General features: G+C 37.0%; 1 protein-coding gene across 4 annotated transcripts in view; it reads left to right on the top strand.

Moving 5' to 3' along the window:
* ELOVL7 (ELOVL fatty acid elongase 7) overlaps positions 1 to 18,663 on the top strand; it is a 29,802-nt gene extending 11,139 nt beyond the window's left edge. For all 4 annotated transcript variants that reach the window (XM_017811069.1, XM_017811068.1, XM_017811070.1 and 1 more), the window contains 7 exons: positions 7,344 to 7,437; positions 9,385 to 9,575; positions 11,150 to 11,230; positions 11,785 to 11,841; positions 13,578 to 13,683; positions 15,988 to 16,124; positions 17,534 to 18,663. In XM_017811069.1, coding sequence (XP_017666558.1) covers positions 7,374 to 7,437; positions 9,385 to 9,575; positions 11,150 to 11,230; positions 11,785 to 11,841; positions 13,578 to 13,683; positions 15,988 to 16,124; positions 17,534 to 17,737 — 840 coding nt within the window. In that variant the 5' untranslated portion in view covers positions 7,344 to 7,373 and the 3' untranslated portion in view covers positions 17,738 to 18,663. The remainder of the gene's footprint in view (positions 1 to 7,343; positions 7,438 to 9,384; positions 9,576 to 11,149; positions 11,231 to 11,784; positions 11,842 to 13,577; positions 13,684 to 15,987; positions 16,125 to 17,533) is intronic.
* The last annotated feature ends 2,405 nt before the right edge of the window (positions 18,664 to 21,068 follow it).

The following is a 21,068-nucleotide window of genomic DNA, read 5'->3' as shown; positions in this document are numbered from 1 at the left end:
AGATGTGTAAACACAAACTAAGTCCTTGGTAGCCAAGGTATCATAATTAATTGGATGTATGAGATTCTGATACGCAGTTAACTCATATGCATTGACTCTTAACTGTTAATCAGGATAGATGATACAATGGAGCCAACTCGGTGACTCAGCTTGCTGCTAAAGCAGGGAAACAGTCTGGGACATTAGATGTCTTTGATCCCTTCCATTCAAAGTATTTAGTTAACACTTGTACTCCCTTTCCCTTTTTAAGATTGGATATTAAAAATAATGTGCTTCCTGTACTAGAATGTGTTACTGCTGTCTAGGCCTGGTTCTTGTTTTGTGAGAGTCTGTTTAAAGTGATCCAAAGCTTAATTGATCTGATCTTTAAAGAAAAACTGAAATGCTGCAGAAAGTTTTCTTATTGCTTAATAAGTAAGGAGGAAAAAGGAAGAGTCCAAGTTCTTTGGATAAGGAGGATATTAACCTGAGATCATATGGCCCAATTACTTTGGGCCAAATCAATACTTTGCCAAAGGCTTTTGATAAGGGTAATCTAATGGAAGTGAAGTTGCGTTAAGAACCATCTAAGTGAAAGTTGTCATGCCATATGTGCCACAGGACTCGCCATGTAGGCAGGACTAGGTGACCGTGAGCTGATGTCACTGAGTTGGAATGAAACTTAAAGGAGCCCAAGTGCAAGTCATGCACTGGGGAAACTATGAGAAGAACTTCTGTCCTAAGCTGAGTGCAGGAGACACTCACTGCAGCAGAGCAGTAGGCAGGTGACACTAGTTGGCTGAAGGATGGCTGACATTTAAATGCTCGAGTAAAGAGTTTTTGGTAAAGGCAGAGGAGCACAAGTTAAAATCCTAGGAACTTCTCTCCTGCATATGTTTTTGCTTTTCTCTGAAACATTGGAACTATGGGGAGAGAAAACTGAGGAAGATACAATGATGCCCATAGTGCTCACTTCCTAAGTGAAACTCAGAACCTTTTCAGGGATCTGCCTGGGGTTTTATACTTGAGTTAAACAGATAACTGAGTTCAGACTTATAAAGAAACGTCCTTCCAGGCTATGATTGCAGGGACTATTTAGACTTGATAAGTCTTTCTATGTGATGTAGGAGATTAGTTCCCAGAATCACTCTCACCTACATCTCTGCAACCTTAGATGATGCATTTGAGATACTGGTATTGTCAGATCTTTTCCTGCCTTGCTGTAGCACATGCAATTTTTGTGGCTTCGGTTCTCATCTTATAGAGTGTCCCTTGTGGTTTGTTGTAGATGGACTGGTGATTTGTTAAGGAGGAATGTGTAAGGTTCCTGACTACAGATCTAGTACATGATTGTCTATGAGTAGGCAGGATTGGACATGATGATCTTGTGTCCTCCCTACATGATGATCTTGTGTACTCTCTGCATTCCACTATCAGCTTAAAGGGATCTATGACAGAGCTGTTACTCCCACTTTTCTTTCTGCCTGTGGCATTCCAGTTTGTATGTCTTAATGTTTCTTTGCAAAGGCCTATTCAGCCTTTGAAGTCTGAGTTGGCTGAGAAATGTGGTTTTTTTTTTTTTTTTTTTTTTTTTTTTTTTTTTTTTCTCAAAAGCTTAAGCTTTCATTTGGGTTGGTGAGCTGCTGTGACTTACCCTGCAGCTGTCAGAGGACCAGCCCCATTGGCAGTGATTCTGTGGGATTGTACACTGGGCCTTCCTCATTCAGCGACTGGTGATTGGATCAGTATTTGTAATCCAGCAGAATGCCCATATCATTCTGGTTAGGAATTGGGTACAAAACAAGGCTGTACTCCTGAAATAGTTCCCATAAGAAGGGGCTTTTCTTTGCCTATTGTTAGTGTTCAGCTTTGCTGTGAAGTCTGGAATATCTGCTCTATTAACAATTTATAGGCAGCTGTGGAAGAAAATACGAATTGGTCTTTATTTTACACAGCAGCAGAATGGGAAATCCATTAGAAGGGCAGAAAACCATCTAAAGTGTGATTGCAATTAAACTTTTTTTCACTAGTTCTTCTACTTAGAGTACTGTATTCACACAGGTGAATGACAGATTTGATGCTAGTTTAAAAAGCAAAAGATTAAATAGGGAGGTATACTATGTAAAAAATTCAGTAAGGGTGACTACATGAGATAAGTATTAGATCTCTTATTGAACAGTTCCAATGAGGAATTGTATAAGTAGACATTCTAATATAGTTTCTAAGCCTCTCATCTGTTTTTAGGATGTCCACTGCCACCTAAAAGGGGCAGTGTTTACAAGCAATATTATCAAAAAGGGAAAGACCACCTAATACTAAGCAGGATGTGGCAAACTTGTGAGATGAACCTTTCCAAAACTGGACTGGGTGATTGTGACAAGGCATAAAGGATAGTAAAGGTGACAGAAACTTCTCTCAGCAAAATCCATAACAACAGGTGACACCCACCTAAAGTTTAAAACTTTGTTGCAGAATGTGAGTAATCCATTTATTGTAATAGGCAGTTTGTAGTTGCTTGCCATGTGACATGAGGGAGTAATGTAGTTAAAATAACTGCAATTATGTAACACACAGCCCTGGGAAATAGGAAGGGCAGAGCTGGTATTTCCCAGGTAAAGCTTAAGATACCATCTGTGAAACGTCCTAATTTAATTATCTTCTGAACTTCAAGAGAAGAATTAACAACAGTATACAAAGTCATTCTGAAATGTGAAAGTTTCATAATTGTGCCTGAACGTGTAAGCCAGTATTATTGCCATTTCTTAAGCGATAATTTTGAAATCAGAGCTGTGTGGGTCAGTGCTTTCTGTATGCTCTCCCCGTCTTCCAGTGGGCTCTGCAGGGTGGAGGATCCTCCTATCACCACTGGCTTGTCAGGCCAGGGGTGATGTTCCAGAACCATTGCTTTTGGGACCTGCCTTGGTTGGAAATTAGACCACTGAAGTCTGTACTCTATTGTCTTAATCTGCAGCCTTTTGCTAAAGGATCTCTGTAAAAGTAGCTTTGCTCTCTAATGTAAAGTCTTAATGCTAAGTGTTTTTAAGTTCACACTGAGATAAAATTTGTGTTCTGGAGTGACAGCTCACATCAGATTGTTTAATTTTGCTTGTCTTTTTGTCAAGTTCTTTTGTGTGCTTGTTTTGTTCAGTAGCTGCCAACATAAAACAATTATTGTAAAATCCTTATATCTGTTTTATTATTAAAAACTATGTAGGGGGAATAAATGAGCATCAAGAATGGCAAATATCTTTCATGTGGGTTAAGCAAAGGAATGTGAGAAACTTCTTGTTCTCATTTAGAAATAAGAAATGTTTGAAGCATACCAGTAATTCCCGTTACAAAAATCACTAATAGTTTTATGAGCTGACTGAACTTGAGCACTTCTAACAACTTCTTCCTTACCACTTTTCATCATCAAACATTCTCATATAGTTTGCTGTAGTATCTGTGGCATTTCTGGTTGCTCTAATCTGCCCTTGCCTTCCCAGTAAAGGTAATGGTCTGACTTGAAATTGGTTCTGCCAAGCTGTATGCTTTAACTCAGCTGCAATTAGTGGGCTCTTCCACCTGTCTGCTGAGCTGCAGGGGACCAGAGGACAGCAAGTTACTTTGCGCTTTTAACATAGCCCTTTTTCTCTTTTGCCTCATACCTCCTATTTTTGAAGTGGTGGAGGGCACATTTGTTTAAAGATATCTTCAGAAATGATGCTAGTACAGTTGGCTGGAACCTAGGTGCACAGTATTATTTCCATTGACAAAACCAGAAAAAGCGCTTATTTCTTTTGAAGAGCTGAGTACCTTGAATATATTTTTGAGGTGATTTTGGTGCTTGTTTTTCAAATGCACGTGTTTGAGAGAACTGACTGTATGTTATTTAAAACTTTTCAAGGTGGGCAGACTACTTACATGACTGCATTTTTAAATTTATGTAAGTAGTTTGCAATATGTCATTTAAAATAACCTAATTTTGAAAATGAGTTTGCTAATGTGACTTATCTAATATTGAGAGGGTTTGCTACAAACTAGACACTCAGCTGTGCATTTTATGGCACAATTTTGACATGAGCAGAAAGTGGAACATTGGAACATTGGAAATAAAAGTGCTGATGTGCTGATTCTGTAAGTACTTTAGCAGGTATGTAAACCAAATGTACATTTTCCTGACTGAACTGTGGCTGTACAAATGCTTAATGGGCAGATGAGTTTATAGCATGAAGAACTAAAGCTGTGTATTTAACAAATGGCCTTCTCTGGCCCCAAGTCTTTGTCCCTTCAGGCAAACTCTTTCCAGTCTCGCATTTAGAAGATAAGTTCTGTAGCCTTCAAAACTGCCAAACTTTTTGGAAGATTGTATTATGGTCAAAGCATTATAAGTTACTTCTTAACAACAGCTGTACTATAAAAAAACAATCTTTCAAAAATTGTTTGTTTTTTCTTGGTGAAGCACAAGCTAGTTGTTTATCTTGTGTGTGGGTATGTGGTTTTCATTTTTTAACTCTTCTATTAAAAAAAAAAAAACACAACAAAACCAAGCCTTGATCATGTTATTTTCCAGTACATATGAATTTGCTTGTGAACTACGTGTAAAAGGATAAGACAAAATATCTTCCATGCTGCCATTAACCCTACTTTTGTAGGTTGTAAACAAACAACTTATCCTCAAAACCTAACATTAATGTAAACTATTGTTCATAGAAATGGATTTACAAAGGAAAACTGAGTAGCTAGTTAAGAAAGTAGCTAGGTAAAGCACATTGAAAGCAAAGTAATAATGTCATATATGAAAGTTGGTTTTAAATCTTTTAACCATAGGAAAGTTTTGAACAGCATGGTCTTTCTTGCACACTTTATTTCTACTCTTAAAATAATTGGGTTTAACTTACTAAATTTTGCTTACTTTTAGGTTCAGATTAATTGATCAGTCACTATTGTGTGGCTGATTTCTGCCTAGTACATCCTTCTCTCAAGTATAGTTATTGAACTTTCCGAATAACTTTGGCAACTGCAGTTGTATCTTGCTTGGCTATGAACAGAAAATGAACCTTGAAGGCTTGGAGCCTTTGCTGTCTTAGCTCTTGTGGAATGTTTTAAAGGGAGAGGAGCTGCAAGTGGAGTTGCAGGAGAGGTGGGGGCTCAGGAGAGGTGGAACAAGGTAAATGGCAATATTAAATGCCAATTAATTTAGAGCCAACATCTACACTGAATTTTCTGAATTTTTGAGAACATGTTTTTAAGAAGTAGATACTTGTATAACTTTAGTCTTGGTCAGCATGTTGAACTAACCAGTCTGAGTTCCAGTAGTATGAGGGTGGGAAAACTAGCATGAGTAGCAGTAAAATCAGTAAACTATTTTTCTTATTGAAGAACCAGTTAAATATAATGTGATTATTTCTATTCAGTGAATATATTTGTTGAAAAACTGAGCCATACTGTGCACAAGGTGTCTGTAGGCTTTGGTAGAATTTTACTGTAACTGCTGAACGAAATACCTTTAGTTTGCAATGCCTTGTCTCTGGATAGACTGTTCTAGTGCATCTGAAATAGAAAGAATACTGGACTAAAAGGATAACTTTTTTAGGTAATCAGTCTAAACATTTAATTACAGTGATTATTTATGAAGTAAAGATTTGATTAATGCTTCCTCCTCAGCACCAGTTACAGCTGAATTGCCTGGCTGTCACAGTTGGGCAGTCTAAAGTACCTGGTGTTCAAGACAGGGTTGAATTTATGCATTTTTGATATCATCAATAGTGTGGCTTATGGAGCAAGATGGCAATAATATTTATAGTTTGCCTGTAACCATAAAATCTTTTCGATCATTTGATTGCTAGTCCCAAATGGAAGAGGACCCTTTTGGTTTCCATTAGAAAAGGAAGAGGATGCCCCCTACTTCCGATCTTGCAAGCATCTTTATAAATATAGATCTTTGAAGCAAACATTGTAATATGAGTGTAGGGCACGTGAAAATGGTCAGCACAAAGGCAATGACGTTGAGCTGGGAAATGCTGATACTGGAGGATGATACTTCTAGAAAATGTGAACTTCAAAGAGACTTGCAGAGGGAATATTTTCCAAATGTGAAATTGATAGTGGTTTCAGATATTCAGGGGCATAGGACAAAATTGCAAGCAGGGAAACAAGTGGGTAGCAAAACAAGAATTGGGACAAAGTAGATCAAATGAACTCTAATGAAGGTAGTCTTATCTGCGTTGGATCTTGTGATGAAGGGTGGGTATAATGGCTAAAAACTCCTGTGAAATGGCAGTGAACAGGAACTTGTAGAAGTGGAGATGTGGGTGAAATTATTTTTCAGAACTGTTATGGTGAGAACAAATGAGAAGATGATAATGGGAAAGACCTGAGGATGCATTAGGATCTTGAGGGCAGAACCAGCTCTCCAAACCTGCAGCTGGTTAGCCTGGAGGAGATGCAGAAGGGCTGCCAGAGGAAGGGAGCTTGTTATCAAGGTGTGGTGCAGCCTGAACTAATAAAGGTGAATATAGTGTGAAGATTGCTCAGGGTTATGGAGAGAAATCGTATGGTAAAGTGAGACACTCAGTGGGAATAGGAGAGACACCCTTTAAATGTGCTGGGGTTTTTAAAAGGTATTTTCTAGAGGGGATGAGACAAGGGAAGAGCTGGTGAGTACTTGATGGTGGAGAAAAAAAAGAGTATTCATATAAGCATACTTGGAAAAATTTTACATATGTGGGAGGTGCTGCATGCAGAGTGGAGGTGCTGGATAATTTTTGTGAGTTAATGATATTACCACTTGTACTGTGACATTCCACTATCCTGATGTGGAAACAGTTGATTCGTCAGAGTGGGATTTGCACACTAATTATAACATAGCTAATTATTGTATTTAAAAGGAATATGTTGACATATTGGTAGGTTTTCTCCTTCCCACCTACCTTAGAAATACTTCTTAGAAAATTAATATTATTTTTCAATAATAAATGCTGCAAAGCTGAACTCCACATATCAGTGACTTGGACTTTAAGTGGAGATGGTAATAAAAATGAATTTAAGTATCTACTGTTTATTCGTATTTGTCCCTTAACTGTAATGGTTAACTACAGCATGGTTTCTCGAGATAAACTTTATGGCACGTAAGCACCTGGTTTGTATGTATAGATTGCAAAATCATATTGTCGTGGATAACAGCTCAGCTATAAATTAGACCCAAGGATAGTGGGATGTGGTCAGCTAACGCTTCCTGATCTGTATTTCACATGTGGTGCTCTGTTAGCCCTCTCTGTTTTTTACTATTCTGTTTCTTGAAAATATTTTCCATAAAACTTTACTGATCTCTATTTTATTGACAGAAATCCATATTTCTGTTTTGGTTTGTTTTCCTGCAGGCAGCATCATAAAATCTTTATCAAGTGAAAATGGCCCTTAGCAATCTGACTTCAAAGGCTGTACTACTCTATGATGAATGGATTAAAGATGCTGGTGAGTAATTTAAATCTGCCAATAATTTTTAATAGCAACGTGCTGTTGACCAACTTAAAAGTAGCTTTGTCATCCTATAAATTTTTGTAAAACTTGCCAGTTACCTTTTGACATTGCAAACTATTTCTGCATTTTGAAATAGGAAACAAGCAAAACTTAGGTAGTTTATGGGTATGAGCTCTCAGTAAATAAAGTGCAGACAGTGATTTTTCTGTGAGTGTTATTGGCTTGCCTAAATATATAGTTTACATTTCTCCTGTGCTGCTGAATATAAGGTTTTAACTCTTTTTCAATATCAAACAATTGGATTTTATGGGTTAATTAATGCAGGCTCATGGTGTTACTGTATTTTGCTTTTGCAAAGTGAAAAAAATAACAAAGTCTGGTAAGTTTCAGTGTTTTGAAATTAATCCTCAGAGTAATTAACTCTGTCACGGCTCTATTTTGAAAAGGAATGTCAGTTTCTTGTTGCAGCTAGTAAGGGATATTAAACAAGCCTTGATTTTATGTTGTTGTTCTGTATGTTTACCAAAAACCGACAGAATATCTCAATTTTGGAGTTAAGACCCATCTATCTCAGTGTTTTTTACTGTGGTAAGCACATAGTGACAGGAATTAGCCTACTCCTGGGAAAAATTTGAGAAGCGGTTGAAGTTTGATAGATAAGATTACTGATTATCTTTTTCAGCATAGCTGAGCACCTTTTCTCTTGTTCTGTAGAAGCACAGCATGCAAGCAAGAAGGGAGTTTAATCAGTATGGCTGGTGAGGTGAAATGGATTGGGATGGAGCTGGATGATGAAGGAAGTGTTTCTGCTGCAGTGTCCATGACTTCAGAACATGAGTTCCTTGTCTCCCTGCCCACCAGTGCTTATATTTGGCATTTGGTAGCACACTGTTAGTGGTGGAACATGGTTTCCTCAGGATCAAGCTGGGAAGAACAATAGGAAAGGTTTGGTAGGAGCAGTGCAAGAGTGGATGTAGAAAGAGCAATCAGTTGTAAAGAGCTGGTGATTCTCTTGCAGTGCACAGAGGCAGATGCCGAGTGCTGTGGTTCACAGTCCTTGTTGGTCTGTGAGCAGCAGCACTGGCACATTACAAACTGTGAGCAGCATTATAATGTGCTTTCCTCCTCAATCTGTTTTTACACTTCCAGTGGCTGTAAACCACATCAGAGGGTCTCATGGGTGATATGTTGCTTGAATGCTGTGAGTTGAAAATTTGCTGACTTAAAGTGTTTGCCTATGAATTACACTTGACAAAAATTGCAATAGTATAATTTCACTCTAAAATACAGCAGCAAGCCATGAAAACAGCAGTTTACTGAGTCAGTATTTAAGTTTGGGATCATTCTGAAACAAATCTTCCTGAAGTCAGTATATAAAAGTCAAATCAATTAAAAATTTAAAAAAATATATGAAGCTTGTGTCAGTTCTCCTGCTTATGGAGAAATATGGAAGTCTTTGCTGAGCTGGGACTTGGTGATGAACCCCAGAAGGGTTCAGTGGAGTCATGGTGATGCTTGGATGGAATGCCTGCCAGCCTCAGCTGTAGGGAGAGGGAATGAGGTGTGCATATAAGGAGGTGTCTCTGCAATATATCTCTCTGGGATAACTGGAAAGGAACACGCAATACTTGCTTGATATATTACAACTTCCTTCTAATATGAAAGTGTGTTTTTTATGGTACTGTAGAGACAGAAAATCACATCACTCATGATTCTGTCTGCTTTTCATTATCTGTGAAGTATTGATGCAGAAAAAAAGCATTGAAACATACAGGTCCTCAATCTTATTATCCAGTCAGTATGGATTTGAGGTGAATAGACTCTGAAACATGATTGGTTTGACAGGAAAACATAAACCATTAGGAATTAAATACTTTTCTGTAGCTGTTTTAATAAGTACTGTAGACATCCTATTTAATTTTTATTCTCCTCCCCCTCTAGATCCAAGACTGGAAGGCTGGCCACTCATGTCTTCACCTTTTCCAACAACCTTTATCATTGGAACCTACATTTATTTTGTCACTTCCTTGGGACCCAAACTCATGGAAAATAAAAAACCTTTTGAACTCAGGCAGATAATGACCTTTTATAATTTTAGTGTGGTAGTCCTCTCTTTATATATGACTTATGAAGTAAGTGCTACTTTTGGTTGTAATGTATTTATATATTTCCTGTCTCTATCTACTAACTTTTAATAAGTCTATTAAGATAACTCCCACTCTGCAGTTATCAAAAAATATTATTCTGATGGTTGTAATTATATTCCTCCAAGCAGTATGCTAAACTAGTGATTCTTGAAAAAATTCAGATTATTGTGCCAAATTGGTAGTACATGTTTCTTGTAGATCAATTTGCATTAATGTCATCAGGAGTTGCAATGAACTACTTGACATTTCTTCGAACCACTCTAAAGGCAGTGCAGCAACAGCTTCTTTGTGATATGATTGCAGTGTGGAAAGTGGTGGGTAAGATGCTTTTGCTATTTAAACATCACTTTGAAAAATTGCCAAACTTCCTTTTAAAATTTGGTTCCCGTTTTGGTTATAGTCCTCAAAAAAAACCCCAAAACCCAAAAAAACCCCACACAAAGAAACAATCAAACAAAAAAAACCCCAAAAAACTTCTGTTAGTGTCTGACATTACCACAGTATTCAATTAGTCTGCTATCAAGACTTCCATGTTACAATTTCTTGAAAGAATCGTGGACAGAGTGTAAAAGATTGAATTTCTGCTATTGTCTGGTAGTCACCAAGAAGCTGATTCTTTCCCTCTTTGGAACCAAGTAATTTGGTGGGTGAGTTAGTACTGTGCTGTCTTGGTGGTGTTCCAGAACTTATTTTCTTTAAGCAACCAGTTCTTTTAGGAAGTTAAAAAGACTAAACTCCTGCATCTGTTAAGGGAGTTGAACCTCTTAGCATGCATGAGAGGATAGTGATGATGAGAAGCACTTTATAAACAGATATAAAATACAGTAGTCATAGGGGCTGGCAGTGGAACGAGCCAAGTGTAATATTAATAATGTTGCTCATGTCCAAATAGATTTATTATATTATTATATTATATATATATTATTTAATATATTTAAAGAGAAAAGATTAAATGATATTTGGTACATACAGTCCTTTGGTCATGTGTGTGTTCTTATTGTAGCTTCTCATCACTTTTATCACTGAAAGACCAACTGAATCACTCAGTTTAACTAAGGAAAAATTTTAGAAACTATGATATTAAATATGTATTCTGCATATGGATTTGTTCCTTGTCTTTAATGATAATTAGCAATTATAGTTTTTTATAGTGCTAATTTCATTAGAATATTAAGATGCTGTGTTGGATTCTTTTCAGTATTAAGATGGTTAGCTATGGTTTTGTGGTCTGATTTACACAGTAAGTTGGTTTTTAGCATTAGTTTTGAGATGAAGCTGTTTCTCCTCTTCAGTTACTAATGCTGAAATAATGAGTGTAGGAAGAAAATTCCTGTCTACAGGTGTGGTCTTGGAATTAGGAATTCATTAATCTGCAACAGCAAAGGATTTTGTGGTAGTTATCCCACGCAGAGGTAGATGATTGACAAAGTAACTTATTTGACATGTTTTTAATATTGTTTTTCCTCTCCTGCTTAGTGATTGCAAAAATAATCCAAAATTAATGAATTTTTCAAAGGAAGTAAAGTAAATTTTTGCCCTTTCCCTTTTCTTTGCTCCAGTTTCTTATGTCGGGTTGGGCCACAGGGTACTCGTTCCGGTGTGATATTGTTGACTACTCAAGGTCACCAACAGCTCTAAGGGTAAGTTGCCAAACACAAAGCTGAATTATTATCAGAGAACCATAGAATGGTTTGGGTTGGAAGTGACCTTGAAGATCCTCTAGTTCCAACCTCCATGCCATGAGCAAGGACATCTTCCTCTAGACCAGGTCGTTCAAAGTAGTCTTGTTATGCATTGACTTTATTTTTAGAAATGCTTTTTGAACAGCCTGCTTTTTTTGAATGCACTGCTGTAGAGTGAAATGCACTATGTGGAAATGCCCTTTTACATAATGTAGAGCATGTGAGATAACTGGAGGGGTTGGTTGGTTGGGACAAAGAAAGAGGCAATGAATTTGTTGCTTCTTGTTCTTGGTTTTAAAATTCCTTCAGGATTTAAAAATGTTTTGTGTTTTTAAAGAAAAACCAAAAAAACCATACACTTAAATATTTCTGTCAGCTTTGGGACACCACTTAACCTGATGCTTTCCTTTATATATTTATTTACTTTCCTATATATATTTATTTGTCCTGCAGCTGCTTAATTTTGTTTATGACTATTATGATTTGACAGGGGTTTTTTTGTACTCTTGCAGATGGTGCGAACTTGTTGGCTTTACTTCTTTTCCAAGTTCATTGAATTATTAGATACTGTAAGTACTTTAGCCTAATAAAAGAAATAGTGATGTTTCCACAGTAGAAGGACCAGTGCTGTTGAGCACTGGGGGTATAAATTGCTTTTTAGTTAGTCCTCCAGTCTTCAATAATTAGAATACCATCCAGATGTTTACCCTTATTAACTCATCTGATTGTCCTATTACACTGTCATTCCTTGATTATCAGGAAAAATGTTAATGAGAGAACATAGCTTTAAAAATTTAGGAAGACCAGATAAATTGCCTGTTTAACAGCTGAATACACTAACCTGTTATGCTATGGCAATGCTTGTCTCAACACTGCAGATAAAAAAGAGGTGATTATACTGAATATATTTTTTTCATATCGTATTCAGATTTTATCTTTTTCATTCAGAATATTATCATCATCAACTCTGAATACAGCACAAAATTGCCATACCTACCTTCTCTAAATTTCTGGGATTGCCTTGAGGGTCATGATTATGGAGGTGTTTGATGTCAGGCTGACACTCTACCCTTTTGCAAAGAAAGTCTGAACAGCAATGCATTGAAGCAGAATGCAGACCTTGCTTACCATCAGCAGTCATCTGCCTTTCTCTCTTTCCAAGACTGACATCAAGTAGGATTGGCTTAGATATTTTCAAACCAGCTTCCGAGTGCTGAAATCATCTTCAGTTCTATTTGCCACCAATACTGGTGGTTCAGGAATTGACTCATGAACAGTGAGGATGTTCTACACTCTTCGAGCAAAGTTAGCCATCTGACTTTCATCCTGCAAATGCTCATGATGCAACACTAGAAGATCCTACTGATTAAACCAAATGGAATGGTAATGGAAGGGTCAGGAATGCTAAAACTGGAAAATCCCGACAAGCTTGTTCCTCTATTTGCCTTTATTCCCCACAGGTTAGAGTGCTCCTTTTTAATTAGTCTTGAGCCTGAAGGTTTTTTTTTTTTATTTTACTTTGTTTGAATCCACACAACTAGGTACCTGTTTCTCATCAGCTTTTTGCTTTTATTGCAAAAGTAATTTCTTAGCTGTATTTAAATCTGCTGATTCCAAATGTTTTCCCCAGCAAACTAGACTTCTTCTCTTCTGTGTTTATTTGCTTGCCATCTGATACTACCCTTTGCATGACCTGACTTCTCTTTACAGAGTTTTCTTCCTCTGTCTTCCCTTAACACTTCCCTCAATGTCTGTCCTTTAAAATGTGGCCTGTCAATATCAGTTAACTGTACCTACATATACTCTGTCCAGTTTTGCTGTTTTCCAAGGGTGGCTTGTTCAATGTTCATAATAAAGTGCTATTTCTCTATTATTTTCTACTATCTCTATCTGTTGCTAATCCTTCAGTTAATTTTCTCAAATGGCATTTCATTAATAGTTCAGAGGATTTAAAATCTGATGCTTCTAAAGACTTCTCAATCCATCCAAGTCCACCTTACGCTGTTGTTGCACATGTAGGTGATGGCTCAGCCTTGAACATTTCATTTCAAAGCTTGCACTGGCCATTTCATTTCAAAGCTTGCACTGGCTTCTCAGGTGGATTTTACATACTGGTTTTAATTTTTTTTTAAAACTAATCTGCATATCTAGACTCTCAGTTTTCCTTCTTCTCCCAAGACTGCAATTGCAAAGTACTCTTAAATGTATAGTTGTGAGCAACCAGCACTGATACATACAGTTTTCTTTAAGTATTGTGGGCTTGATTATTTTCTGTAACATCCTGTTCATTAAAAATCTGTTTCAGATATTTTTTGTGCTGCGTAAGAAAAACAACCAAGTTACATTCCTGCATGTCTTTCATCATTCCATCATGCCATGGACCTGGTGGTTTGGAGTCAAATTTGCTGCAGGTAGTGGAGAGAGAGTTGAGTTTGAGTTGAACATATCTTCTGGTAGTAAAAGTTAACTATGGTAGACAAAAAAAGAAGAACAGAATTAAACATCTTGCAAACATCAGTGTTTTTAACTTTAGATTTCTGCAGTATTTTATGGAACAACTGAGATCACCATAATTATTTGAAAGGTTGGAGACTACTAATTTTTCCTATTTGACAGCATTTTGTGCAGTGCTGATTTCTTATGGGGGGAAAAGATGCAGAGGAGAGAGCTGTATATAAGCAAAAAGCATTATTACATGAAAAAGGCAAGTGATTGTAAAATCAGAAGTGCTGGAGGAGATACATGAGGCAAATAACTGTTGAAACTACTTCAAAACCGTTTGTCCTCCTGAAATGTTAGAACTGAGTTGGAGGGAGGACTCTGCTTGAAAAATTATTCAGTCTTTGTTGCAGTTAATTTTACTGGCTTTAGGTAGTGTGAATGGGGTTTATTTACATATAATATTTTGACTTTCACAAAGCTACAGAAATATTTTTCTAGACTTTCTTTATTAAAGAAATGTATTTGAATTGTACTGAATTAAAATTCTTTGTCCACTACCCCCCTACCTTCACTTTCTCCTTTTCTGCTCTGTGTATCTCTGCATGCATCTTCCTATGTTATATTATTAGTAAGCACCACTAATAAATACAGCTTGCCATGACAATAGTCTGATAAGAACAGAGTGGAGAAATACACAGTCAATTATTAGTCAATTTCTGGGACAGTTTAGGCCTTTTTAGGAGCTTTTACTGAGAAATAGAGGGGGTTATACATGTTTATTCCCTTATGTTTCCTGACAGCGTATTTTGGATTTTTTTGTCCCAGAACATTGGTGATGGATTGATGAAAAGAACCACTGCTTATTAATCTGATCTGTTAGAGTCTGTTTTATGAATACAAACCCAAGACCTTGAAGTAGTCCAGAAAATGTGCAGATTGGATCTATTGAATCTGTCCAGTGTGCAGCTTTTACTAGTTTATAACTACTGCATTTGTTGAGTTTCTGTTATTAGGAAACTGGTGAATTGACTATGTAATTCTCAAATATTTCTGAGTAACTGGTATTAAGTTAATGACAAAATCGTGAGTAGTTTTCTCAGCATACACCTCAATATGTTAATAGGTTTGCAAAAGAAAACCTGCAGCAAATAGCTGTCCCTCCTCTTCAACCTTGAAAATTTTCCATTTAATAGGTGATTAACTTTCTACCTTTTATCTGGATGTTGGATCAGTATACCAGCTACAGGCTTCTGATTTTGCATAAGATTCAAATTTCCCATATGATAACTTGACAAATACTTTCAGCAAAGTGTGCAAGAATTGTTTTGTCCTCTGCTAGAAATAGTTTCTCGTATTCATGCAGAGCTGTGTTTACTCCAAAAACTCTATTGCTTATCTTTACACTTACCTTTCTAAATATTTTTCTGTTTGGTAAGTTAAAATTTTTTCAAGAATTTCAGTCCTGCTGATGATTACCTTGTATTCAGTTTCATCAGTGTTTGTCTTTCTGAATAGCAGCATCTATCAAGTTTTCAACCTGTTTTTAAAAAAAACAATAGATTTGGATGGAGATGCTGATTTTGGGATCAGATATAAATAGAGAATTGTAACATGATGCTTAGTATAGTGTTGCTTTTTGGAGCATATTTTTGCACTGTTGATTAGGTTGTTCTTTTCTTTTTTCTCTGCTTTAACTATTTATTTTTATTTCTGAATATTCACTGTGCAAGCCAAAAAAAGTATGTATGTTTGAACTGTAAGAACACTCAAATTATTTTAGAAAATACAAATAGTTAAGTTTCAAAGAAAGTTTGCAATCACAGCTGGAGGAGTTATGCTCTATCAAGCTGGAAGAGTAGTGTGAGCTACTAAAAACACAAAATGTTTTATTTTTAATTGGAATGATTCTTAACGGGAAAATAGCACTCTTTTCCCTCACTAAATCTCTCCTTTTATGTAATTTTTTCTTTTATGCTCAGTAGTTTCATGTTCGTATTTCTCTTAAAAGTACTTTGCTGTCTACTGCTTCTTGGATCACTTTTAGCTCTAACTTTTTGCATTCATTGACATGCTGAAGCTGTTTCTGAGACAGCAAACTGATATCCCTCAGAACTGATATCAACCCAATTCAGGTTAAATACCTTGAGGATTAGTCAAAATCTAGTTTTTTTGGTACATGTTTTTCCTACTCTTACTCAAAATATCTGCTAGGACCTGAGATGGCTTTTAAAATACCTGATGCAATACTACTACTATGTTTTGTTTTTCTACAGGTGGTTTGGGAACATTTCATGCTTTGTTGAACTGTATTGTCCATGTTGTCATGTACACTTATTATGGAATCTGTTCTTTGGGACCAGCCTACCATAAATATTTGTGGTGGAAAAAGTACATGACAACTATACAACTTGTGAGTAACTGCTTTTGACAGATACAACTCTCAAAAATGTGATTGTGCTGACACAGACTTAATGCAATAAATTTGTACTTTTAGTTATTTATGTTCATGTGTGTAGGTTACAGTTGGTACAAGATTTATGTTTTAATTGAGGAAAACAAAAGGTGTGAGCTCTCCAGTTATATACTTAAATCTGCTGACTTCAGCATTCACTATAAGAATGGTGTAGACACATGAGCTTTTCAGTTATGCAATACTTGGTAAATATACTTACAAAACTCATTACTTGTATAAAAATTATTAAAACGTAAGTTTATACCAAGAAAATACAATCAATGTACAGAATACATATGTAACTAGTAGCGAGGAAAGGGAAAAATATTTCTTTTGAATTTCATGTCTGTTCTTTCATAGAAAGTGTTTATGTTTAGAGAATTTAGTCACAGAATCAAAGAATAATCTGAGTTGGAAGAGACCCACAAGGCTCATGGAGTCCAGCTCTTAAATGAATGGCCCACACTGGGATCAAACCCACAATCTTGGTGTTAGTAGCACCATGCTCTAACCAGCTGAGCTAATGTCAGGGTCCTCTCTTCACCCCAGAGCATTACAAAATGCTCCTGTAGTAATTACATTGTGTTTATCAGTTTTATATCACTTTTGAAAGGTTATGGTTCTGGGTGATTTTTTGATGCCCGTGTTTTTTAACAGCTGGATTTTCGAAATTCAGCTCCTGGCTAAACAATTCACTTATCATGAGCAAGGATGCTAATGGAGGAGGGAAAGGAGCACCCTGTCTGCTTGCACCTAGGGCTGATGTTAATAGAATAGTTCATGTAACCGTGTGCAACTCTGAACAATGTAGCTTGAATATTTATAACTCAGTCTTTTTGTCTTGGAGGCACTACCAGTGGACTATTAACTTTGAGTTCACGTGGAATACTTTTTTGTAACGTGCTAGTGTGCAGGGAAGGTGGGAATTCATATTCCCAAACCCTGTAATGGTTGCTCTTTCTGCCCCCCGCCCCCCCCGGCTAATTTCTCTAAAGGACCCTCCCATTTGTCATTGGTCAAACACTGTTTGCCTCCTTCCTTCTTCTCTGAACTGGCCAGGGTAGAATCTCATTCTCCTGCTATGAGTTTCTCAGTGCTGCTTGTAATTCAATTTGTCCCAGGACTTTTCTGCCTTTTTTTTGTAGAACTGTTTTTCAGTGGAGTAAGGCTTATGGAGAGGGGCTGTAAAGGTGATCTCTGTCATATTACGAAGTTGTGTTGGTGTCCCTGTTGCTCCCCACTTTACCCTGGCTCCATGCCTCCTATCTGTTTTTCTGCATACAAGTTATGCTGAATTTTTTTAAACTTCTATAGTAAGTCTGTCATTTATTTAAAAAGTACTTCTTTTCTTCACCTTTTCCCTCCAGGTCCAGTTTATTATGATTACAGTTCATATAGGACAAATCTACATCATGGATGATTGTCCGTACCAGTATCCAATTTTCATGTTTATTATTTGGCTGTATGGCTCTATGTTTTTAGTCTTGTTTCTCCACTTCTGGTACCACGCTTACACGAAGGGACAAAGACTACCAAAAATGGCAAGAAATGGGATCCACAAAGATCAGTAAAACAAATTCTTGTCTCTAAAACCGAAAAGTATATACGTCAAAGCGGAAACTTGCACTACTTGACAATCAAGATATTTAGGTGCGCACACTACATGGTGTATATTTTGTATGTTTTCTTCCAGAACAGAATTTGTATTTTTACCGTAAGTTATTTGGGATTCAGAATATGGGGGCTGAGGGGAGCACTGTGGATCTCTGAAAAAAAAAAAAAAAAAAGAGGATAGATGATATCTATCTAGGAAATGCATGAAAATAAAGATAATAATTAGAAAAATTAAAATGTGCATGAAAAGTACTGAGTACTTTGAACACTGAGGGGGATAAAAATCACTTCACCTTAATGTTGTAAGCTGCTGAGACTGTCTGCAGCATTAAAAGAATTTTCAGTAAGTACTGTTTAAAGCTTATTAATATAGTCAATACATAAACATTGTTATATCTGTTTATAAACTGTATTACTTTAAAGGAAGGATTGTGTGTTGATCTGTCAAGGCATGGCGTTTCATTTGAAGATCAGATTTTTCGATACACTGTCTTTTACTAAGAGAACTTAATTCATTTCATGTTCTACTCAGTTGGACATTATCGTAAATGTTGGAAAGCTACTAATATGGGGATTATCTGAATTGTCTTGTAGCGATCTTGTAGTCATCAAAACATCTTACTGATTTGTTCACTGTAGTAGCCTAATATACTTATTATTCAATGTATCTATGGATATCTTTTATATTGGTAGCATATGCTGTTTGTGGGAGGGGGTAAGGGGATTACTGAGTCTTGTAATTCAATAGCCAAAATCTTAGCACTTAAATAAAATTAAAAAAAAGAAATTTTTTGATTGAAGCTTGAATGTTGCCTGACATGATTGTACTATGCTCTACTCTCTTCCATTTCCATTATCTATTGAAATACATGGCTAGAAAGAGTTTGTGTTGGTTTTTTTCATTATTATAATTGCTTGTTCTTATCAACTCAAGGTTAAAGTTATTCCATTAATAGCATCAGTTACTTTGTCCAGAACCAGGCAAAAAAAAAATGTGACATTCTCTGGCTTCTGAGAGTGGGTCAGGCAGTGGTGACTGGTCAAGACTGCAATCTGTGTGGAATTAACCAGTGTGTTTTATTTCCATGGCTAGGCAGACCCAGGTTAGGGTCACACATGTATAGCAGTTAAAGGAACTAGCTATTGTATGTAAGTTGCATTTGTACTGCATGAATTTAATAAAGGATTGATGCACACAACAGACCTGCAAATGAGGAGTTAAAGGTGTTTAAATTAATGTTACCTTTAAAAGTACTGTTTTCTATTATGTTTAATACTTAAGAAAAGAAGCTTGCAATATTTGCTTTGTGCTTGATCAGGTCTGTGGGATTTTCAAATACCCAAAGCTTTGAGGCAGGTTTTAATAGCCTCCCTGTTGTACAATACCGAGGGAACAACTTTTGTTACCTGAACACTTTTATTTTATTGACTTTTATGGTGCATTATAAATACTAAAATAATTTAAACGTTATAGGCATGAGTTGCAAATGTTTTCTTTTGAGATTACATTGAGTCTTCTTTATTAAAAAAATAAAAAAAAATTTTATATTTTTCCACTGTTTAATCCCTGTAGCTGTCAGCTCTCATGACAGTTTGAAAGTAGATCTCAGAAAGTATTTGGATGAATTGAAATCTGTATTGGGACCCCTGAATTTCAGATGCTTGATCCTAGAATCATCAGTGCTGAGTTCTTGGCTTCTTGGCAGTACATGTGGAAAGGTGCTTTATCACAGAATCCCTCTCATGTGGGCTTAAGTAGTACCTGAGACTGTACGTGGTCAAAACTAAGGAGCACTGCATGTGGACAGATGCTGAACAGAAAGGAGTCAGAAAAAACTTCCAATTCTAGCAGTTGTACAGTAGCCAAATTCTTCCAGAGTTAGTTGAGATGACAAACTAATAAGAAGGAGCAGAAACTGGAGATGCTAATCATTCTGTGGGCTGTCAGTAAGTGCCACGTCAGATTCATGCTGCATAATTTCCTGCACAACGGTTTAGTTTTTTGTGAGTTACGAAGCATTTGGAGAAAGAGAATACATTGTTTCAGTGAGTTGTATGGATGTATCCTAAGAGGATGCATAAAGTGTAACTATGCCAATGACATCAGTACAAAATGTTATTAAATCCTGTCCGCTTACACACAATGTGAGAATTACACAAACTCGATCCGGACCTAAAAATTGTGCATCTTACATGCTTAAGTGTATCATACATTTGAGTTAGGTTAGAAAGAGTTACAGTCAATATTGAGAGGGGAATTTTATTTTCCTTAAACTTGGTGGAGGTGAAACACTAGTGTTAGCAGCCACTCCTCATCTGTGGGAGTCCTAAAAATTGGCAGATAGCTCATCTGTAATAGGTATCACAGGAATTTCAGTTATATCCCTGCCCCTGCAGCAGAGCTGACCTCCTATCGGAATTTCATACCTTAAAACAAGTTTCCTATTTATTTTCCAAATCATCCTTTCTTTATAATGTTCACAAAAAGCTAATATAAAACAACTCAATGAGCTCTGTGACACCAACATCAATCCCTGTCTTCTGTATGAATAATATAAAATATAATTGTAAGTAATAATTATCCCATATACAGCCTGAATTCAAAACAAAATTATTGATCAAAAAATATGATTAGAAACAACTTTAAAACATTGAAAAATGTCGGGCGGGGGGGTTGTTTGATTTTTTGGTTTTGTTTTGTTTGATTGTTTAGTTAATGCCAAGGTTGTGTTCTCTTTATCTGGGTGGTAATTCACGGGCCAGTGTTTCAGTGACATGGTTTGACCCATTGCCACTCACAGAATGAGTCAGGTTGGAAGGTACCACAGTGGTCATCTGGTCCAGCAGGGTCATCCTAGAGCACATGGGACAGGATTGCATCCAGACAATTCTTGGGTATCTCCAGTGAGGGAGACTCCACACCCTCTCTGGTCAATCTGTTCCAGTGTGTGGTCAACCGCACAGTAATGAAGTTTTTCCCCATATTCAGGTGGAACTTCCTGTGCATCAGTTTCTGTTAATTGTCTCCTGTCCTATTGCTCAGCACCACGGAGAAGAGCCTGGCTCCATCCTCTAGGCACCCTCTCTTCAAGTACTGCTATACATTGCTAAGGTAAGGCTGGGTTTAAACCCGAGCCCAGCTCCGCAGACCCGCCCTCAGGGCGGTGCCGCCGCCGCTCCCGCCCGGCCTCTCGTCCCGCGCCGTCATCCCGGGCTCGCCAATCAGAGGTGGCGCAGGCGCCTCACCTGACGCCGCCGCCAGCCAATGGGCGGAGGCGACGCGGCCCG

This window comes from Lepidothrix coronata, unplaced genomic scaffold (genome assembly GCF_001604755.1).
Source record: "Lepidothrix coronata isolate B3197 unplaced genomic scaffold, Lepidothrix_coronata-1.0 Scaffold31, whole genome shotgun sequence".
NCBI classification, from domain to species: Eukaryota; Metazoa; Chordata; class Aves; order Passeriformes; family Pipridae; genus Lepidothrix; species Lepidothrix coronata.
The sequence above is the reverse complement of the archived record's forward strand: the minus strand, read 5'-3'. Positions and strand labels throughout refer to the sequence as shown.